Source organism: Pogona vitticeps, chromosome 5, assembly GCF_051106095.1.
Source record: "Pogona vitticeps strain Pit_001003342236 chromosome 5, PviZW2.1, whole genome shotgun sequence".
Lineage (NCBI taxonomy): Eukaryota > Metazoa > Chordata > Lepidosauria > Squamata > Agamidae > Pogona > Pogona vitticeps.
Window position 1 is genome coordinate 177791112 of NC_135787.1, and position 21197 is coordinate 177812308.

The window sequence follows — 21197 nt, forward strand, 5'->3', positions numbered from 1 at the left end:
ACTGGCTTGGAAAAGTACACACCCATCTGATTCCACTTGCTACTTCTGCGTATCTGAGGATTGCGTGTTTCTTCTACAGCTCCCATCAGCTCTAGCCTGTATAGACAGTGGTGATGTATAGCAAGATGTGTTGTAGAGCATCTGGAAAGCTGTATTTTCTCCATCTCTAATGTATATTGAAGCAGACATGATGATAGCTTATAACCTACCAATAAAAACTACAGTGGGGTCTCTACTTAAGAACTTAATCCGTATTGGAAGGTGGTTCTCAAGTTGAAAAGTTCTTATGTTGAATCTGCATTTCCCATAGGAATGCATTGAAAACCATTTAATCCGTATCTGCTCTTTTCCGTCCATAGAAACTACAGTGGAACCTCTACGTCAGAACTTAATCCGTTTTGGAATGGAGTTCTTAAGTTGAAACGTTCTTAAGTTGAAGCAAAATTTCCCATAGGAATGGACTGAAAACCAATTAATCCGTTCTGGCTGTTTTTTTTGTTATGTAGAGGTGTGTTCGTACATTGAAGCATTAGTTCCCATAGGAACTAATGCAAAGCTGGTTATTACGTACTCTACCACTAGGGGGAGAATTTTTTAACCTAAGATGACCTAAGGTTAAAAAAAAGAGCAGGAAAGGTTTTTTTCCTGTTCTTATCTTGGATTTCTGTTCTCAAGTAGAAGCAAAATTTAGCAAATGGAGCTGTTCTTAAGTTGGATTGTTCTTAAGTAGGGACGTTCTTAAGTAGAGACCCCACTGTACCGGTATTGTGTAGTGATAAGAGAGAGCATCTTTAACATTATCTTGTAGCTTAGTAGTTTAAGTTATCTGGTTGTTGAACCAGATGTTGGGCGTTTGGTTCCCCACTATGCCTTCTTTTCTGGGGCTTGACCTAATGATCCATAGTCCCTTCCACATCTAAAGTTCTAAGATTATTCTAATATTATCCGAAAAGACCCAGACTGCACTGCCAGTAGATGTGATCTGTGGTGGATGATGCAAGAGCTAATGTCATACTTTGGCTAAGAGACTGAGCTAAACACAAAAATCTTCTCCCACCTCTAATCTCATCCTATATACTAACAAATGAAGTAGTCAGACTTTCAGACTATTTGGGGGGGGGAGTGTCATATGTGGGTGAAGCGTCTAAAGAGTAAGGGAAGTAAAAAGCAGTCTTCAGACCCCTAGAAGTTTCCTAATCTTGCCCTACCGCAGCTTCTCACAAGTCCTCAGACGTATAAAATTTCCCACTGGACATGAGGTCGTAGAACAATGGTTTCCAACCTTGAGTAACCCAAGTATTTCCAAGCTGCAGGTCTCAGAAGCCTTCACCACCAGCTGTGTTGGGCAGGGGTTTCTGGGAGTTGCAGTCCAAGAACACCTGGGTTACCCAGGATTGAAAACCACTGTCCTAGAACAAGACTGTTACAAAAGCTTCCGACCCAGGCTGGCAGAAGACCTTTTGTTGCCTGAGACAAGTAGTAGGTAGCACGCGTTCCCACCCTGAGTCAGGGTGCATGGCGCATGAGGCAGATGCTCTCACAGACAACCCCCCCATGCATGTTATTGAAGATAAAGCAGTAGCAAATCAAATAAATAACTGTCTTTGCCCTTTCCTAATGCTTGAAATCGGACTGATGTGGCTGCCTCATTTGGCTTAATTGTAAGGCCACCTCTGATCAGACTTCTTCCTGTCCACCCTCTTCAGATGCTTCCTGACAGAACCTGACTATTCCTTGTCTACTGTTCTTAATTCCTGTGGTGCCTCTAGGAGTGAAAAACTGTGTAATCCTCAGCCCTTGATTACATAATTCTTAGTTGCTTTGTGTGGAAATTGCCTGTGCACTGGACTTTAAGTCTGAAATGAAAAATAGGCAGGGTAGCTAGTTCTTGTGTTAGGCTGAAAAAGAATATATCCTTTTTCTAGTCCCAAGGTTCTCTCAGGAAAGAGACACATGCTGTTCTCTAAAAACCAATACTGGCAAGAAGTACCGAAAGGCTCACAAAATGATTGAACTGTGATAAATGACTTTGTTGTGTTTTAAACAACACCTTCTTGGGGCATTCTCCTCAAACACAGATTTGTACCTACTGTAAACCAAGAATGATACCCACCTACTGTGTGGCTCCAAAGAGGGTTCTGGCAATAAAATTTTCCAGTCAATATGAGAAATAGGGATTTTTTTTGTATTGAGTATACTCTGGAGAAGCAGTTTCATCTTTTGCTTTCTTGCCCAGCATGATGTGTCTTCCTTTGATTTTCTTGCCACTTTATGCCTTCGTGGTCTAACTAGATGTTGAAAGGAGATGCCTTCCCTGTCGTTATTCTGTTTTTTTCTTCCCGCTGTGTTATTTCTTCAGAGATAAAAATCTCAGCAATCAGACTGGCAAATTAAGTTCATATTTACCTTCCAGTGACCAGGACAAAACAAAGGATGCTCAGTCAAGGATTTGGAGCAGATGTGAAGCACATACTTTGACCTATAGGATATTTCACTACTTACTAAAGCACCTCTTCTGAGTGTAATCTGTAGTTTGATCTTTGATTGTTTAATTAGTATATGTCCAGATGTGGGAGGGCATTGTGGTATGTGATGGAGATTTGAAGAGGCACTTTCATCTTTAATGAAGAAAAATATTTTTTGTAAGAATATGTGTTTCTCTTAATTGATGTGGCAGTTTCTGACATATTCATAGTCAGCAGTGAAAGAAGAGTACAAGAAAAGTTTGGTCCCCCCTCCCTTTCATTTGACCTTTCTTTCATCCAATGTCTGGCAAAATGTCTGGGACATTTTTCATCAAATTGCATTGTGAGGGCTGCTGTTACTGGTTTGGGGGAAAACAGCATAATAAAGTTGGATTTCAAAACTGAAATGACAAGTAGGAACCAGTTATAGGGGAGGTAACAAGTATTATGTTTTGGTTATTAGTTATAAGCTTTTTATTATAGACAGATTCAGATAGAGATTTTTCAAGTTGTATACCATTTTATAATCAATGCAGATGATTTTATTTTAAAAGTAGCGAAAAAAATAGTTACCAACACAGTTGGCAATGGAATAAGAAAACTTTTTTACATTAGTAACAGTAATGAATTGCAAGGAATTGCTGTTATGTAACGAGTTACCGTATTTTTGTGTATAAGACACCCCATGTATAAGATGCCACCACTTTTCTAACCCAAAATTAAGAAATCTAAGTGGGGCTTAGGAAGTGGAGGTGAAAGCAGGGATTAAAGCCCTGCAGGATCCCTGTGATCCCTGCTTTCTCCTCCACTTATTTTTGTTCTCTCCTCAGCTTACTTCCATGTATAAGACGACCCTCAATTTTTAGGCTAAAGATTTTAGACAAAAGTATAGACTTATACATGGAAAAATACAGTACATCAAATCAGGATCAGGCAGAAAGGGGGGAGAGAGAGAGAGAGATGGAGAGAATAGTCATTCCTTTCTGATGAAATGGACAGTGTCCTAGAGATGGACATGAATCTGGATTGTTGACTGTGCTCGATCATCTTACCAGATACCTCCACACACTAGTCTCCATGCGCTCCTCCTCCTCTTCAGTTGTTTCACCAGTCAGGCAAGAGCACAGACTTCCTTTCTGTGCCTCCTCCAGCAGTTATCCACTCAGACAAGGAGGTGGGGCTGAGATTGCTGCAGTGCTGCCTTTGAGTGGGCAGCTGTTGGAGGAGGAGGAGAAGGGAAGTCCATGCTCCTGCCATGACAGTTAAAATGACAGGAGAGGAGGCAGCGTGGAGAGCACACCAGTTGGTAAGCGAGGGAATCTGGCCAGCGGGATTGGGGGACGGGACTGCATAGCAGTACAGTACTCTCTAGTCCCAACTACATTTAATTTTTAAAAATGTGATTTAATATTTGACGGTCTTCCGCAGTTTAAAACTAACTCAGTGACTAACTTATCTTACTGAATAGGTGTTGTAGGGGTAGAACTGGGTGACTCCATGTAAAACCCCTGACCTTCTTGGAGGAGGGCTGCGTGAGAAACATATCGATGAAGTTTGCCATAAATGTTTGCATTTATGCAAACTCTTGCTACCAGTTTCTTGTTTAGCTTTATTTTTCAGCAGATTTTGCTACTTTTTCATTTGACCTGAACATCTAATAATAATCATATTTTACTGTCTGTCTTTTTTCCCTTTCTTCAACTCTCAGAACCACTGACTGTTGTTTTTTTGAATTCATGAAAAGGGTCTCCATAAGTCAGAATTGACTTGACGGCACATGATAATTATTTATGATGTGGTGAAACGGGTGTGTGTAGATTCTCTGCAATGTCCCTTCTTTATTTCTTATTTGTCTGCCATGGCCCAGAATAGCTTGCTTTGATCAGTGGTGAAGCTGCATACATAATCTTTCCCTCAACATGAGGATGAACTGCAATCAATCTTGCAAATAATTTTGAGTTAAGCTTTAGCATCTCTGTGTACATATGTCTAGGTACATGCACAAGAACATATAATCACACATACCTCCTGCTGCAATATTTTACAAAAGTGTCTAGTCTTTCTTCTTCTCTTTCTGTCTTCCTGGCTATCAGTTTAGCATCTGTTTTTTAATCTTCCAGGTGCTGTCACTGTATTTTCTTTACCATGAAACGATAAATATATGAAGAGATGCCCGCATTTTAATATCCAGCATTCTCTCAGTTCTCTGCAAACCAGCGTCAGCCATCTTTTAGTTATTTGGAAAGCAGACCAATAAATGTAGGTGCTTTAGAAAAGGCAACAAAGCTGTTAATTAAAATGTAAAACATCTGTCACAACCCATAATTCTTGTTCTTGGTTTTGCAGGATAATCAAACAACATCCTGAAATATTCAAGTAGTTGTTTGTAAGAAGAAGAAAAAAATCTTTTTTAAAAAAAAATTTCATAAGCAATATTTCCCTATTAATATTAGTTAGATTTAAAGGTGCCTACATTTGGATGGATCATGCCTAGTTTTTCTGCCCTGTTTTGTTTTGTAGCTTCAGAGTATGTAACACAAACTCATAATATAAAACAGTAACTATTCAACAGGAATTGTGGTACTTAAATACACTAAAGAAGGAATATAAATCTAAAGCTTGCATCATGATACAGATTTATTAGAATTCATTCATTTATTCCTGGGTCTCAACACAGGGATTACACAACCCTCTGGCTGCCAGTCTGTTTCTGGGCAGAACTCAAAGTGATGTTTCTAACCTATAAAGCTATCCTGCTAAGGGAACAATGACAGCAGCATGCATCTAACGTTTCTGTTTGAGAGAACACGATCCGTTCCTAGGCAGAATTCAGAGTGCTGGTTCTAACCTATAAAGCCCTCAAAGAGCTTCGGTCCAAGCTATCTAAAGGGCCACATCTCCCTTTAGGAGCCTGCTTGAATGTTAAGATCTTCAGGAGAGGCCTTTTTCTTGTTCTTGGCCACCTCAGCAGGTGGATTTGGTGAGGATGTGGGAGAGGGCCGTCACTGTTGCTGCTCCCAGACTCTGGAACTCTCTCCCACAGGAGCCTAGACTGGCCCCATCTTTATTGTCCTTCCGCAAGCAGGCAAAGACCTTTATCTTCAGGCAACCTTTCCCTGAGTGACTGGCTGCTGAGTGGGTTTTTTTAATGTATTGTTGTACCTTACTTCATTGAATATATTTTGGTGTTGCTTATGCTTTTTGGTATTGAATAAACATTTTAGTATTATATACTCACTGTTACTAACTTAAATACCATCTTTTAATTGTTGTAAGCTACCTTCGGTCCTTCTTAAGGAGAAAGGAGGGTTAAAGTATTTTAAATAAATACATTTGCATTTATAAGGTGCCCATCGAACAAATTTGCTAGTTAGTTGAAAATAGGATCGCAAAATAACATACAAAAATGCCTAGAGCACCTAAAACAACCACTTTCACACCCCTCTGTAGTTGCTAAAATTCCTCTTTCATCATATTTTTACCAAGTGGTAATGGAAGTTTGGGGGATGAGAGTTCAAAGCTGCCTGCATTGGTTTGGCATTCACAGTTGCTATTGTTCCTTTTTAAAAATCTCTTTTGGATTGTAGCTTTTTAAAGAATGTAATTCTCTGAGAACTCCTGTGCAGTTTTCTGATTTCTCAGTAAAGGACACAACTCCCATAATCCACAGTCCTACAAATTCTTACACCAGGTGATTCTGGGGCTTCTCATCTAGGAGTACCTATTCTAAGCTCTGTTAGTTGTTCATCCAAAGGTATTGTTTCCAGGCTATACAGTATATCTATGGTGTTGCTTTTAGTGTTTGTAATTTCCCTACTTGGTTCCTGGGTTGCAGTGGTCAAATTACAGTGGTGCCCCGCATAGCGACGTTAATCTGTTCCGGATTAATCGTCGCTATGCAGAAACATCGCTAAACGGGACAGAAAAAGCCATAGGAACGCATTAAACTTCGTTTAATGCGTTCCTATGGCTCCCAAACTCACCGTTCAGCGAAGTTCCCTCGGTAAGCAAGGGCAGGGTGTGAAAACACTCGCGGTGGCCATTTTGGGCACCCGGCGGCCATTTTGGAACCGCCGATCAGCTGTTTAAAAAACCATCGCAGTGTGAAGATCGGTAAGCGAAACGCTTACCGATCATCGCAATGCGATTTTCGGCCATAGAAAACATCGCAATGCAATCGTAAAAATGATCGCAAAATCCGCATCGCTATGCGGATTCGTCGTTAAACGGTGCACTCGTTAAGTGAGGCACCACTGTACATAAGTGATCCATCGTTTGTTGATTACAAAGGACAGTGTTTTTCTGGATTGATTGGTTTGGCTATTGAGGCAACATATTTGAAAGCTCCTTGTGTCCATAGACAGGCTGGGGACCTTCTATAGCGGTGGTTCCCAACCTTGGATCCCCAGATGTTCTTGTACTAAAACTCCCCAAAGCCTTCACCACTAGCTGTAATGGCCAGGATTTCTGGGAGCTGTAGTCCAAAAACATTTGGAGACTCCAGGTTGAGAACCACTATTCCATAACCAGGTTAGATTTAAAAAAACAAACAAATGAATTTTAAAAATCAAGCTGACTTAGATCACAATGTAAAACACAATCTAATCATGGTTTAAATTACAATTTAAAAATCATTCCCCCCAAAATCCATTTTTCCCCATTTAAATTAAATTTACTTTGTCTGGAACACAATGGTTAACAGGTGGGTTCTGGAACAGACAGACAAGGATTTAGAACAGGGCTGAACAGCTTTCAAAAGTCAAGGGGGTAGTTTTGACCTTTCCCAGACCTTGAAGGGCCACCCTCCAAACTCCATATTTAGAAAATACCCAGGTATATAAGCAAGACATTTTGCTTTGCTTTGCTTTCAGATAAACAACTTTCCAGAGCCCTTAAACAGCTGAAGGTGAGAGTGGGTTGAGTTTAAAGATCAAATTCCACACACGTCAAGACCTTGTGTTTTTGGGCTATCAAAAATATGGTTGCTGGGGATATGCAGTCCTCTAAAGCAGGGGTCCTCAACCCCTGGTCCGCGGCCCAGTGCTGGTCTGTGGCCTTGGCTGGACCAGGCCACGGAGACAGACCTCCCACCCTCCTGCATGCACTCCCCCACGCCCACCTGCACAGCCCCTTAGCACAAATGCGTGAGTGCACATGAGCACCCCCAACCCTGTGCACATGCACGAGTGCTTTGCCCCTTCACACATGCACACAAGTGTGTGCATGCACTGCACTAGTGTGCCACAACCCTTCACACATGTGCGCAAGCGCGGGGGGGTGCCCCCTCACACAGACCCTGTTCTCTCCCCTCCCAGAATCCTCATGATCAGAGCTGCTAAAAGTTGGGTCCAAAAAAGTAGAATTTCAGAGCTCTGAAAACATTTTGCAGTAATAATCCCTGTGACAAATTGCTCAGACTGAGTTGCTAGGAGGTTTTTTTTTCCTCTTCCTAGGATTTTACCTTCGTTTTACAGAGCTTGATCTCTTTTACTGTTTTCTCTAACAAAGGTGGATATAAATTTTCCTGCAACTATGATGCTATTTGCTGCAGAGAAACAGCAATGGTTACATAATGATCTGGAGGCCTGTCCTTGTTTCTAGAATTAGACGTGTATGCCTAAACCTGATTTTTACAAAGCATTTTGACAGGTTTCCTGGATCTTATGAGAGGGGTTTTTTTTTGCTAGTAGGATGTTAAAAAGTAATATATTTTAGAACAGGTTGTGATGTCCACCAACACCATTGTACATTTCAAGAGTTTGGGGGTTAGGGATCTAGCAAGCTTAATGTGCAAATATATATAATTGCTTAAAGCCACATCCTTATATTCATTGTTTCATCTTTAAAACATGAAATTACCTATAGCATAAGTCAGTTTTTTTCAATGGGACATTGACCAAAGAACAAACAAACCTAAGTAACGATGCAAAAAATAGCCTACATAGTCATCTTACATCAGCTCTGTTAATAGCATTTTGTTTGAGAGCGATAAAAAATCAGCATGTGATGAGGGTATGACTAATGGAGTTGCAATTTTCATGAGTTCTGGCCCTCTAAAATCATGGGGAATTATTCTTTTTTTTTCCTTCCTCAGCCAAGAGTTAATTTCCTGAGAATTCACCATAATTCACTTTGACCCAGAACTCCCCCAAAGACAAAAAACAAACACACACACACACACAAACAAGAAACACTTGATCTACAAAAGCTTACAGCAGTTAATCTTTAAAGTGCCAGAATTTTCTCTCCCCCCACACACTGTGTGTGTGTGTGCGCGCGCGCTTGTGTGTGTGTGTGTTAGTGATTGTTGTTTTGTCTGATGACATTGCACAAACTAACATGGCTATCACTTCTTTCCAGGATATACTTTTTTCCTTTTTATTATTACTATAGTCATAAACTATTATGATTATATCATTATATGTTTGATAATTATTATTATATATGCCTCTGCTTCCATTACTAGGCAACACTTGTGGCAGCTTGCAGTTATTATAAAATATAATTGAAATAACAAATAAAAACATACTTAACAGTAAGTGCATAATAAACCAAGTGTGACCAGAGAAACCACTAAAATCAAGTAACTCTAAGAATTAAAATCATTATAATAAATTAGCAGTCTTATGAGCCAATTTTAAAAAAATGGGTCTTCTTAAAAGCAGCAGTAGTGGAAACTGACTGCAGCTCTTGATGCGATTGCATTTTGCAATTTGAGAGATGCATCAGAGAGAGCCTTCTCGTGCAGGCCTGTCAAATGGGTCTCCATAGCTCTTGGTATTGTCCAGAGAGACTCTGCTGAAGATGTCAGAATCTGGCTAAGTTCACAACAAGACAATGTAGTCCCATTTAGGGCTGTGAAGACCACTGCCAGCTGCCTAAATTGGGTCCAGAGGGCAAGCGAGGTCCACTGCCTGTCTTTCAGTACTGGAGTCTTATGATCTTATTAGCTGTTTAACACCAGTTAGCTGTTTAAGAGCCTTGTGGTGCAGTGGTTAAACTGCTGTACTGCAGCCAAAACTGTGCTTACGACGTGGGGTTCAATCCCAGGTAGCTGGCACAAGGTTGACTCAGCCTTCTGTCCTTCCGAGGTCGGTAAAATGAGTACAGTACCCAGCTTGATGGGGAGGCAATGTGTAGCCTGCATAATTAACTTGTAAACCGCCCAAAGAGTGCTTGGAGCACTATAGGGAGGTATATAAGCAGCACGCTTTGCCTTAAGTGCTGCATATTGCACGGACTGAGGTTCTGACCTTCTTCAGGCTTAGACCCCTGTATAGCAAGTTGCAGTAGTCAAAATGCAGTGTAACTGGTAGCCTCTTCTGAATGCGATATTCGTATTTTTATGTTTCGATTTCTTTTCTGTTGTTGCTTGCTGATTTACCAGGAATCCTATTCTGATATGGCTATGTAGGAGTGAGGGCAGTGCAGAATCAGGGGAGTAGATAATATGCCTGGACTATAAAGCTGACAAGTGTATTTGTGTGAAATTAAGATGGGGGGCTCCCTATAAGGTATGTAACATTCAATGGCAATTTTAAGTTTTAAGATGGCTGTCTTATGGTGACTCCAAAACATGCATGACCTGTCCCTGAGAGGTGAGCTGCTTAGGTAGCATGAGGTGAGGCAGTGGCCCTTTTGCTTTAATGAACCAAACTCCACTGAATCTAAGGTGGATCCTTCAGTCTCCTACTTTGTAAGAACTAGAGATGTTGGGGACAGAATCTGTGATCTTCTGTACAACTGGTTTCTGAAAGTTAAGGACTCCTACCCCCCTGTTTGCAACCAACGTGAATTTGACACAACTACGTGAGGCAGAGGAAGATCGGAGGGCCTGGCGTGCTCTGGTCCATGAGGTCACGAAGAGTCGGACACGACTAGACGACGACCCCCCTGTTCATGTGGGAGAGCTACAAGGAGAGCTGACTGAAGCCATTAAACAGTGGCTACCTAATCAGATGATTCAGTCATGGTAAACATTTGGCTCCTGAACATCATTAGAAAAGAATATAATACATTATCTGACAGCACCCCAAATTGCAGAAGGACACTGCTGTCATGAGTGCATCTGAAGACCTGGAACCAGAAGGGTTAACTGAGGCTGAAGAGAATGCTGAGAGATTAGAAACACCTGAACCGCCTCCAGATTCTCCTTCCACAGCAGAGAAGCTTCGGGCCAGGCTTCGGGAAAAACTTAGGACAAGATCAGAGGATCGCTCAAAGGCTGTCCACAGAAACCTACGTTCATCTAGTCCTGAGTATTAACAAGATAGAAAGCTTTCCAGCAGCTCAAGGAGCTGTTTTACTATAAAACAGCTCCCAATGAAGCCAGAAATTCTGTGGAATCAAAGAGTCAAAACCTTGGCTTGCATCCACGCTTCTTGAACCGTGTTCCTGACTCTGAACTCTGGACTCTGCCCTTGGACTACGCCGGTATTGGACTTTGGACTTTGACCCTGGACTACGCTGTGTATCGGACTCTGGACTTTGACACTGGACTTCATTCTGTGAGTTGATTTATGGACATTGGCTTTGCATTCTTGGTATCCTTGACCCTGGACTGGTTTATCGGACTTCGCCTGTTGTAACCCCCGGGAACGTGACAACTGCTGAGTGTATTTGTTTCTCTCTGATCTCCAGTTATTTTTCTGCAGGGGCTTTGCCTACTGCAGACAATTTGACTTACATCAGGGGTCTCAAACATGCGGCCCGGGGGCCATTTGCGGCCCAGCAGACAATAGTTTGTGGCCCCCGCCTTGCCTGCCCCCCCTGAAGCGCCCACGCGTCCTCTGCTGTCAAGAGTTAAAAAAAGGCCCACCTGTCTGCCGGCTGGCATGCTGCAGTTGCATATGGAGGGTGCAAGAGGCGCTGTCTTGGGGGAGAGCCAGCGAGCGAGGCGTGCTGCTGGCCCTTTTCCCCGAGCTCCTGAGCTGCCACCGAGCTCCCAGCCCATTCTCAAAGAACACCTCCAAGCCGCCAACAGCCGCTGTCGCCACCTCTTCCAGGGAAGTGGCTCTCTGGCTCTCTTTCTCTCTTGGCACCCCCAGCACCAGCCCGGCCAGCGGCCGCCTCAGGACCCAGCAGTGCTTCCTCCTCCTCCTCGTCCTGCTTCAGCCGCCTCAGCTCTGGAGGCTGCCTGGGCTTGCCTCGCAAAGTTTGCTCCTCTGTCGTGGTGGGGGTAGCTGCTGCTGCTGAGTGGGCCTTTTGGGGGGGCCCTCAGAGGAAGGTTGCTGGACCTCCATGTGTGTGTGCCTGCATGCGTGCACCTATGGTGGGGATGCCCCGTTCTGTTTAATTTCGCAGGTACCGGTGGGGGCTTGGTTGTGGCTGCATGCCCCCCCTCTCCTCGGAGCCCCAGCCGGGCCAAGGAAATTCCTGGGTGGCTTCCTCGGGCTCTTGCTCCACTTGGCGGAAAATCTGATGCGGCCCAGCCTCACTCAGACTCTGCCTCCAGCGGCCCCCTGGTAAATTGAGTTTGAGACCCCTGACTTACATCTAGCGTGTATCATTTGCCATTGGATATATTGATTGGGCCACCTGAAGTTGAAGTCCAAACCATCTGGGGCAACAGACATTTCCCATCCCTGTCCTATGTGATCTCATGCACAAGCATTTTTGGAAGCACGAGAAAAGTGGCCTGCAGGAGCCATATATGCATAAAGCAGCATTTATTTCCTCACCCTTTAAAAATAGATGAAATTAATTTGGCCATTGAGGATTGTTTCATTTTCTGTTTCTATAAAGTTTTAAAGTACTTGAACATTGTTGAGTTACTAAGCAGAACAAACATATGTGAGCTGCTTCTTATCCTCATTCAGACTTCTGACTTTACTATGTTTGCCCAATGATGTCAGACACTAAAGAGAAATCAAATAGTTTTTTTAAAGAAGAGTTAGTTTTATGAGAAGTCAAGATCATAAGAACAAAACAAAGAGATGTTGTTGCTTTATAATGAATACATTGGAATAGAAGCCAAGGAATTTTAGAGAACAAAGCCAAATTGTCTAATGGTGTTTTATGTCTAGACTTCTACATGTAACTATTTACTAGCAGGTCCTTGGGGATTAAAAGTAGGGTTTAGCTCTATGCAAGATTAAGTCAACATTTACATAATTTTGTACAGATGATATGGTTCTAAGGTAATTTAAGATTGAACTCCTATTGTAGTTCTAATTTTAAATGTGAAATAGCTGAAGAATGTACATAAAAATCTTATGTTCAGAAATCTGTTTCTTTGTAATTTAAAAAACAACAACCAAGCCAGAAGTTAAGGGTGGGTTTAAATGATCATGACTTCATTTATTTAGATTACACATTTCTTTTCTTAATTAACCTGAAGCAATTTATCTAAAGAAATAAAAGTTTCAGACAAAACGCCCCAGCTAGAACAATAATAATTTATAATGCAGTTAGACTAAAAGTAAAATTAAACCAATTAGTATTCTGTTAAGAACCAATTCATTATAATGGTGCACCAAAATCATGGTGTGCTAAAGTCCATTTGAAAAAAGTGGATAGATTCAGAAATAATATTAGTATGAACATGCCTGCATAAATTCCAAACCTGCCTGTTTCCAAACCCTTTCAGTTCTTCACAGCATTGTTTGTAGGAGAGACAAACTGGAAACTCTCCAGTTCCACTTAAGAACACAGTTGTACATGATGTCCAGTGTTAGTGTTGGACAGAAGTGTTCCCTCTTCTAGGTACAGCTATTAAAACCAATGTAGAACATCTAATCCTACTTAGTTTTAACACCAGTTCCCCAAGAGTGCACATCACAGAGAACTTTAGTTAGTACTGAAGCAGAAACCTTCAGTCCTGTGATTCATGCAGACTTATTCATATAATGTTAAACCATGTTTTAGTTAACTTTCTAAATAGTAGTAAATTTTAGCAATCACAGGTTTTAATAGGAAGAAACTTTGAACAGGTCTGACTCCTGCCATAGATGACATCATGGTATAAATGATACTATGCTGAAGTGGGGCCTTCTAGCCATGCCCCAATTAACATTGGCCTCTCATCAAGCACAGCGGGATGCCCGTTTCATGTAGCAGTGGTACTCCTTCACCTGCCTTGGATGGGCTACCCTCTACTCTCCTTACATGGAACTATGTGCAGGAGTCTTAACTGGTACAAAGAACTGCCTTGAAATGATGGTCTTTAATGCAGTTCTGATATATTTCCTCTGAAGCTCACAGTGTCTCTTCAGATCACCCAGTGTGTGTGAATCAACATGATGTAGACAGTGATTACAGTTCTAAATAGGGAGCGGGGCACTTTGAGTTTCAAACCAAAGGCCTTTTGGGAAGTTCATATCATTCCAGTTTTCTGGAGGCATTGCTTTGGGTAAAAGCAGAAGCACCCAATGCTTCCATCAGCTACTTTCAGGAAATACGTAGAAATAATAATAGCAGACCATGGAACACCCTCATCTTGGAGACTTGATTAGCACCAACACTGACATCATTTCAGTGCCAAATCAAAACATATTTATTAGAACGGTTGGAGTGAAAGATTATGCCTGCCAGGTTTTAATGGTTTAATTGTGTGTTTTAAATGTACGTAATTTTTCACTATTTTAAACATCTTAGGTTTTTTAATTGTTTTATACAGCTCTGTAATCTGCCCTGTGATCCCTTCATATAGGGAAGGCTATAAATGTTTTAAGCAAGTAAGCAGACAGAGTGACAGACAAGCATACAGACAAACAGCAGGGTTGACATGTTTGGCGGTGACCTGCATTTAAGTAAGAAAGTTTGACTGTTCCTATGTTTTGTATCTAATCTGTGTCATACCAGACTTTGCAACCTATACAAGTACTGTAACTCCGTCTACATTTTAAGAATACTAAACTCAGAACAGAATTTGGCAACGTTAATCTTGGACACTGCCCCTAGCAGTTATGAACTGGACAGTGGGTATCATATTCAGTGGAGCTTGATTGAAACTTATTTCGAAACAGCAACTTGTTGGGACAAGTGTGTATTTTAATAGAGAGGGAATTCAGACAGCACACTTTCTTGTATTGTGTAGGTCTTTCCCTAACCACTGTATTTCCTACTGTATCTTTTGTCACTTCACTTCCACACTGATCAGCACTCCTTTTCTTGCTTCCGTTTGAAAAGCACATGGAAAATCCATCCATAATTGAATGAAGGGGGCATGCCCATCACTGCCTTGATTGGCCACCCGCCCATGACTATCTGTTTCAGAAATGGCTGAAAAATAACCTGTGCTCTTTTCTAACTAAGTATCTCACTGTTTTTTATTGCATGGGGAGCTATCGTGTCCTTACAGAATTGCACAGGTGTTGTGCCAAGATAAATTATGTGTTAAAAAGATGAAACAGCTGGTATGTCCTATCTCTGTACAATAGCAGGACCATGAGTCTGCCTAGCTTTTATTGTCCGAGAAAGAGAGATTACTGCCAGTATACAGAGAAGGGAGCAGCTTCCAGATTTGCAATCTAAATAAACACAGTTGAAACCACTCTCATTTCCTAAATATGATGTAATGCTTCTCCTCTACAAAACAACAACCTGACATTACAGAGGTTTTTGATAATATGACTAAAGTTGATTGTTATGAACAACCTGGAGCAGCTGCTGCTTTCTTTGCCCTCTCTTTCGTACAAAGCCTGGCTTAGTGCACTGATCCCTGTGTCATTGTGCCTTTACTTCATGTCATGATTTTGATTTTGACAGCAGAGAAAGCGCCAGTAGGGCAGTGTTGCTGTTTATTGTGTTAATCTGATTGTATAGATGAGTGAGGAAAGCGGCAGATGAATATTAACTCCATTTTCTCTGAGGTAAGATACTGGGAGAGTTTGAACTGACACATCCTAGTTAAATACGTTGTGCTATGAATGAGTTTTTGCTCCCCCGTGAGCCTATAACTTGAACTCCTCAGTTAACCAATGTTTCCTGGTTTTTCTTTCTGGGAAACTGTGGCTAATAACTTTTGAATCTGCCAGGGTAATTTGAATGCGCATCAAACCATGGTTTATTCCGAAACAGTTAAATACAATGTCATGGTCCAGGAGCAGGAGGAAAGTGCAGTTAATTAGAAGCATCCTGGTATAATTGCTTATACATTGATGGGATGATTGAATAGCCTGCATGCAAAGCTTTATCAATTTAAATCCTGTATTATAATTCAAAATTAGATAAATGCAAGGGATCTACCCTCCTGCTAGTTATGCCAATCCGTTGGAAAGAAACACAGCCACTGTATCTCAAATGCAAAACATAATTAAACTATTATTTTCCTTTCTGTTTCCTTTTGCAGTATGGGGTATTGCATTCTCTTGGTCCATGGCTTAAATAAGCTCTGCACATGGCTGAATAAATGGAGAGCCACAGCCATAACAATCTCAGCTTTCCTGCTGCTGTTACTCTCTTGGAAAACTGTGAAACAGAATGAAATCTGGTTGTCAAGAGAATCCTTGTTCAGGTAGGATTGATTGCAGGATTGAGGTGGAGGTGTGTTTGTTTTGTTTTGTGCAATTGCCCCAAACCTTAGCTGTTCTGCGCATGTATAATTTTCATGTCTTAGAAATATAGGCTTACAGAATATGATTATTGTTCAAAGGAATTGATTTCTAATTTTATGACAAGTGCTAGAATATTAATAGCTAGATTCTGGAAAGACAAAATGATACTAAATTAGAAGATTGGTATAATGAAGTATGTGACATTGCACTAAATGAAAAATTAACTACTGAACTTAAGATGAAAAGAGGGGAAATAAGTTCAAATATTTTTATGCTATTGGGGTAGATTTGTTGAATTTGTATTAGTGAAAGGAAAGGGGAAGGCCTCTAAACAACAATTAATACAGTTTTGGAAAGGAACAGCATTAAAAGTATTGTTCTAATCTAAGGGGTCCCGTGGGTATAGGGTGCACGGTAGTTTAGATTATATAGCAAGTATTTTGTTTTTTTTGTATTCGGGGTTTTTTTTTGGTTCTGAAACAAATATTATTTAAAAAAAGAAATATAGGCTTAAATATTGTGTGCAATTCTGTGCCCGCAATAGGCATGCTGTTATCAGCAGCAGCAAATTGCCCAATTAAAGGCTCCCTTTGGCAATTTCAGGGTACATGTGACTTAATTGCATTCTGTACAAGTCACATACATCCTGTACTTTCAGAAAGAAACCTTTAATTAGTGCCTATTTGCCGTTGATGGCATCATTTCCATTGTTTTCATGGAGCTGTGCAAGAGGATTTCAGCCTTATGTGTTTTGGCCTATAAGCTGTATAGTATGACCAAAGTCCAGTTTCTAGTCCCAAGAAGAGTCGTCGTCGTTTAGTCGTGTCCGACTCTTTGTGACCCCATGGAGCAGAGCACACCAGGCCCTCCTCCACTGCCTCCCGGAGTTGTGTCAAATTCATTCTGGCAGCTTCGATGACATTGTCCAACTATCTCATCCTCTGTTGTCCCCCAAGAAGAGTAGAGCCATTTAATTAGTGAATATATATAGCTCTTGACCTACCATTTAGTGACTGGTTAAATTGCACTAATATAGTCTTGTTAGATATTAGATTTACGTATTTTGACCACAGAATGTTGTAGTATATACTTTAAAGTATTGGACATGAGAGGTTGAGATTCTATTTTCTGTTGGATCAATGCATTTATGAATTAATGCCTGAGTTTAGAACTTGGAGACACAGATTCAAATACCCATTCATCCATACAACTCATTTGTTAACAATTAATTCTCCTCTTAGCCTGATCTGCTTTTCAAGGTTGTCCTGGCTTTAGGATAGTAAGCAGGAAAGCCCTAGCTTACTAACCTAACCTACTGGCTAAAAAGGAAACTGATAAGTAATTAGTGAATAAAAAGAAATAGGTGACAGTGAGAGATAGCAAGATAATGCATCACCAAATGGTAATATCTGTAAGAGGCAACCAAACCTTTGAAATACTGTTCTCTAGAATTTCTCTGTCTAATAATAGTTTCTTTCTAATTAGTAAGTTTGCCAGTTGAGCCAAATTTACAGAACACCATGAATAATTTCCCCTGGCATCATCTAAATCAGAGGTTCTTAACCTTTGTTACTCGGATGCTTTTGAACTGCAACTCCCAGAAACCCCAGTCAGGACAGCTGGTGGTGAAGGCTTCTGGGAGTTGCAGTCCAAAACTCCTGAGTAACCCAAGGTTAAGAACCAGTGATCTAAATTAGAGTATTTCTGTTGCTTTTAGTGTGGAGCATACTGTGGTGTCTTGTTTTTTTGCATAGCAAACAGAATTATGTAATAGATTTGAAACATACTGTTGAAAGATCAGTGGAAGGCAATTTAACAAGAGGTTGGTCAGCAAACAGTTTGTCATGGTGGAAAACTTGTTACTGGTGGTGGTGATTCCGAGGACGAGGAAAAATAAAAGTAAAAGAGCTATCTTCAGTATATTTCTTTTAGCGGCAGTCCAATTTTAATTGGCTGACTTGTCATAATTTGTTTCATTTCCTGGGAATCTCAATTTGTAGGTATTACTAGCTATCCAGGTTTTTTTGCCTTCTAAAAGATATAAAGCAGACATACATTTGAAACTTAAGAAAAAATCCACAATCAACTTTAAGATAATACCTTTATTAGGCTAACCAAAAGTTGTCAAAAAGAGATGCAAACATTATAGCTCTCCACATCTCTTCATTAGGCAAAAAAGCAAATTGGCATTGAGTGAGGGGGAAATCCATGACATGATTTTGAATCCATGTTATCTATATGGTGTCTGGAGATTGTTGTGGAAGAGAAGAGTCTGCAAGCATTCAAATGCAGCTTAGTAAGATGATACTGTAGTATGATTTTGGGTTTTACCTGGAGCGCTACCTATGGATGTTAGAAGCAAAGAATATGTGGGGCGGGAGAATAAATCTTTTAAAAAACAAAAACAAACCAAATCAACCAGCTATAAAATAAAAATAGATTACTTTATTTGATGGGAAACAGAGAGTCAGTAGACATCTTTTGTGTTAACAGAACTGTAAATAATTATAGAAAAGAGATTAGAGTGTTTTAAAAGAAAACAGACACCAAAATGTCTCCTAATGACTGGCACAATGAACCTCAAGAGCATAAAGCTCCAGTTTCAGAAGGTGTAAAATCCTCTTCCCATAGTGTAGCATTCCACTGCTGAACTTAAATTAGATCTTCTTCATGACATACAAAAACCAGCATCTATTTAGCCTTGTGAGCATCGTTTGCATTAGTGTATACCATTATACTGCATTGCAGTCTGGTCTGTGAGAAAAACCACACCAATCAATTAGGAAGGAAATCACATAGAGACATTGTTCTGAAACATAGCATATCTGTCTTTATTTATTTTTCTTTGCTTTCTCTCCCTCAATCATTTCAGTTGCTATGCCTTTTCTGGAGGAACAATATTATAGTTTAAGAATTCATGCTGGGCAAATGTGCCAGGAAAATATGAACTGAAAGCCCGGAGGAAATAGAAATGGGGAAACGTTTTGTATTCCCTTGTTATTTGTTCTGTGCCTTTCTCCACTTGGCTGGTGTATGATTCTTTATTATTTCCTTTTCTAATTAGAAAATGATTTCCTGAGTAGATCAGGCCCCATGTTTTAAAATTGTCACTTGTCTTGAATTTCTCTGCACAAGCATTTCAGAATCAATTTTTGTGTGAAGATTTAAATACAGTGGTGCCTTGCTTGACTACAATAATCTGTTCCATTCAAATCACTGTTAAACGAAATCGTCATCAAGCGAAATTAAAAAACCCATTGAAATGAATTAAAAACTGTCCCAATGGGCGAAATACCTCATTGTGCAGTGAAGATCCTCCATAAGGTAGCCATTTTCCGGTGCCTGTTAAGCGAGGAATCTGTCCTAAACACAGTGGGCGGCCATTTTGAGAGCTGCTGATCAGCTGTTTGAAAACCATCATAATGCGAAGAATCAGTTCCCGAAGCAGGGAACCGATCGCCATCATGCGAATTTTCCCCATTGAACCATTGTTTTGCAATCGCAATAGCGATCACAAAAAAACCATCATAAAGTGGATTCATCGTTTAATGAGGTAATTGTTAACCGAGGCACCACTGTATAAGGGAAATCTCCTAAGGATCAGAATGTGGTGTTGTGCTTGAGGGATTCCCTTTTAGCATTTGTAGGGAGAGTTTCTCCTGCAGATCATCATCATCATCATCATCTTAGAATTGCAGAACTGAAAGGGACCCTATAGATCATCAAATCCAGTCCCTTTTAAAGAGACACCGTGGGGAATCAAACTCCCAACCTCTGGCTCTGCAGCCAGAGACTTAAACCACTGAGCTATTTTAAATTTACAAACTGCTCATGTGATCACTTCCAAAACTGAACACTAATGTTGAATTATAGGAGAATCTTAGAATACAGGATAGCTGTATATTTGCATATTATCTTTGTCATAGTGAACAGGTATCTCAAAAGGAGATGTTTAGCCAGAACTGGCAGTACTTTCTTTACTTTCCCTTTAAAGATGGGACAAGTAAATTTATAGAATACAACTTCCCAGATACCCCAGTGAGCATGGTCACTGGGTATTTAGAGAGTTGTTTTCCAAAGAATAACTTTTTCTCCTAGCTCTGCTCGCTTTTGGGATAAGTAACATCTAAACCTTTTTAAAATATTTTGTAAAATTGAAAAGCCACTGTTCTTTAAAGAGCTTGAGAACGTAAGAACCGTGTTCACACAATGACTGACCAGTTGCTAAGAAGAAACAGGACATATGCAATAGCACTTCTTATCTGTGTCGCCCAAAGGCTGGTAGTTTGTACTCTCCTAAGCGTTGGTTCCTCTCCATCCTTGCTCCGACTCTGCAGTTCATTCAGACAATCATGCCCAACTGACTGATGACCCATTGTGCTCCTGTATCTGAGAACATATGCTCTGTCCACTTATTCTCCCCCCCCCCATGGAAAAAAACTGGTGCCTGTCAAAGCTGGGACTTTTTGCAATCTCAGAAACTCGGATTGCTATAAGATTGGCCATGTTGTTAGAAAGACAAGAAAGCTGTGACAGGCAATCAATGCTGGAGAGAAGAATCAAGGTAGGGGAAGGCAGATCTGTATGCGTGGAGTAGTCTGCCGTGTCCCTTAAACAACAGAAGGAGCTGCCTTATTTATACTGAGTCAAACTGTTGGTCCATCTAGCCAGTAAACTCTGGCTGGTAGCAGATCTCCAGATATAAAAGCAGGAAACTTTCTTAGCCCCATCTGGAAATCCCTGGTACTCCTTGTGGTCTCCCATCCAAGAAGCAACCAGCCACAACCCTGCTTAGTTTTCACAATCTGATGAGTGCTGAATTCAGGGAGTCATGATGGTATTATGCTTGTCTGTTCTCAGGTGCAGCAGAGGCTGCTCTCCCATAACTATTGTGGATTTAAAATTCAAATGTGCATCTCATTGGCATGGAATGAACAGTGTGCCATCTTATCCTTTGCACCAGACAGTAAAATGTATTTTTTTCAGACCTACAATGTGTATGCTGGGCATTTCCACATCTAGGTGACACAGTCCTTCTTCCTCCCTTTATTTTGCTCTGAGTACCGTACATGCTTATAGAAGAATATCTGCAGTGTGACCATAATATGTGGTTACTTATTCCAAGTGTGGAATTCTTTGCAGGACTGGGGACACTGCAATTCAAAAATATAATTTGATATACAGTGGTGCCTCGCTTGATGATGTTAATTCGTTCCAGCGAAACCGCTGTAGAGCG

The 21197-nt window shown here is 40.7% G+C and overlaps 1 protein-coding gene across 4 annotated transcripts in view; it reads left to right on the plus strand.

Annotated features, from left to right (window-relative positions):
- The window catches only part of TMTC1 (transmembrane O-mannosyltransferase targeting cadherins 1), a 210272-nt gene that overhangs the window by 114466 nt on the left and 74609 nt on the right, over nt 1-21197 (plus strand). For 3 of the 4 annotated variants that reach the window (XM_078376280.1, XM_072999904.2, XM_078376281.1), the window contains one exon: nt 15757-15921. The exons of the other annotated variant lie outside the window; for it this stretch is intronic. In XM_078376280.1, the coding sequence (XP_078232406.1) occupies nt 15757-15921 (165 nt within the window). The remainder of the gene's footprint in view (nt 1-15756; nt 15922-21197) is intronic. 4 annotated transcript variants of the gene reach the window in all.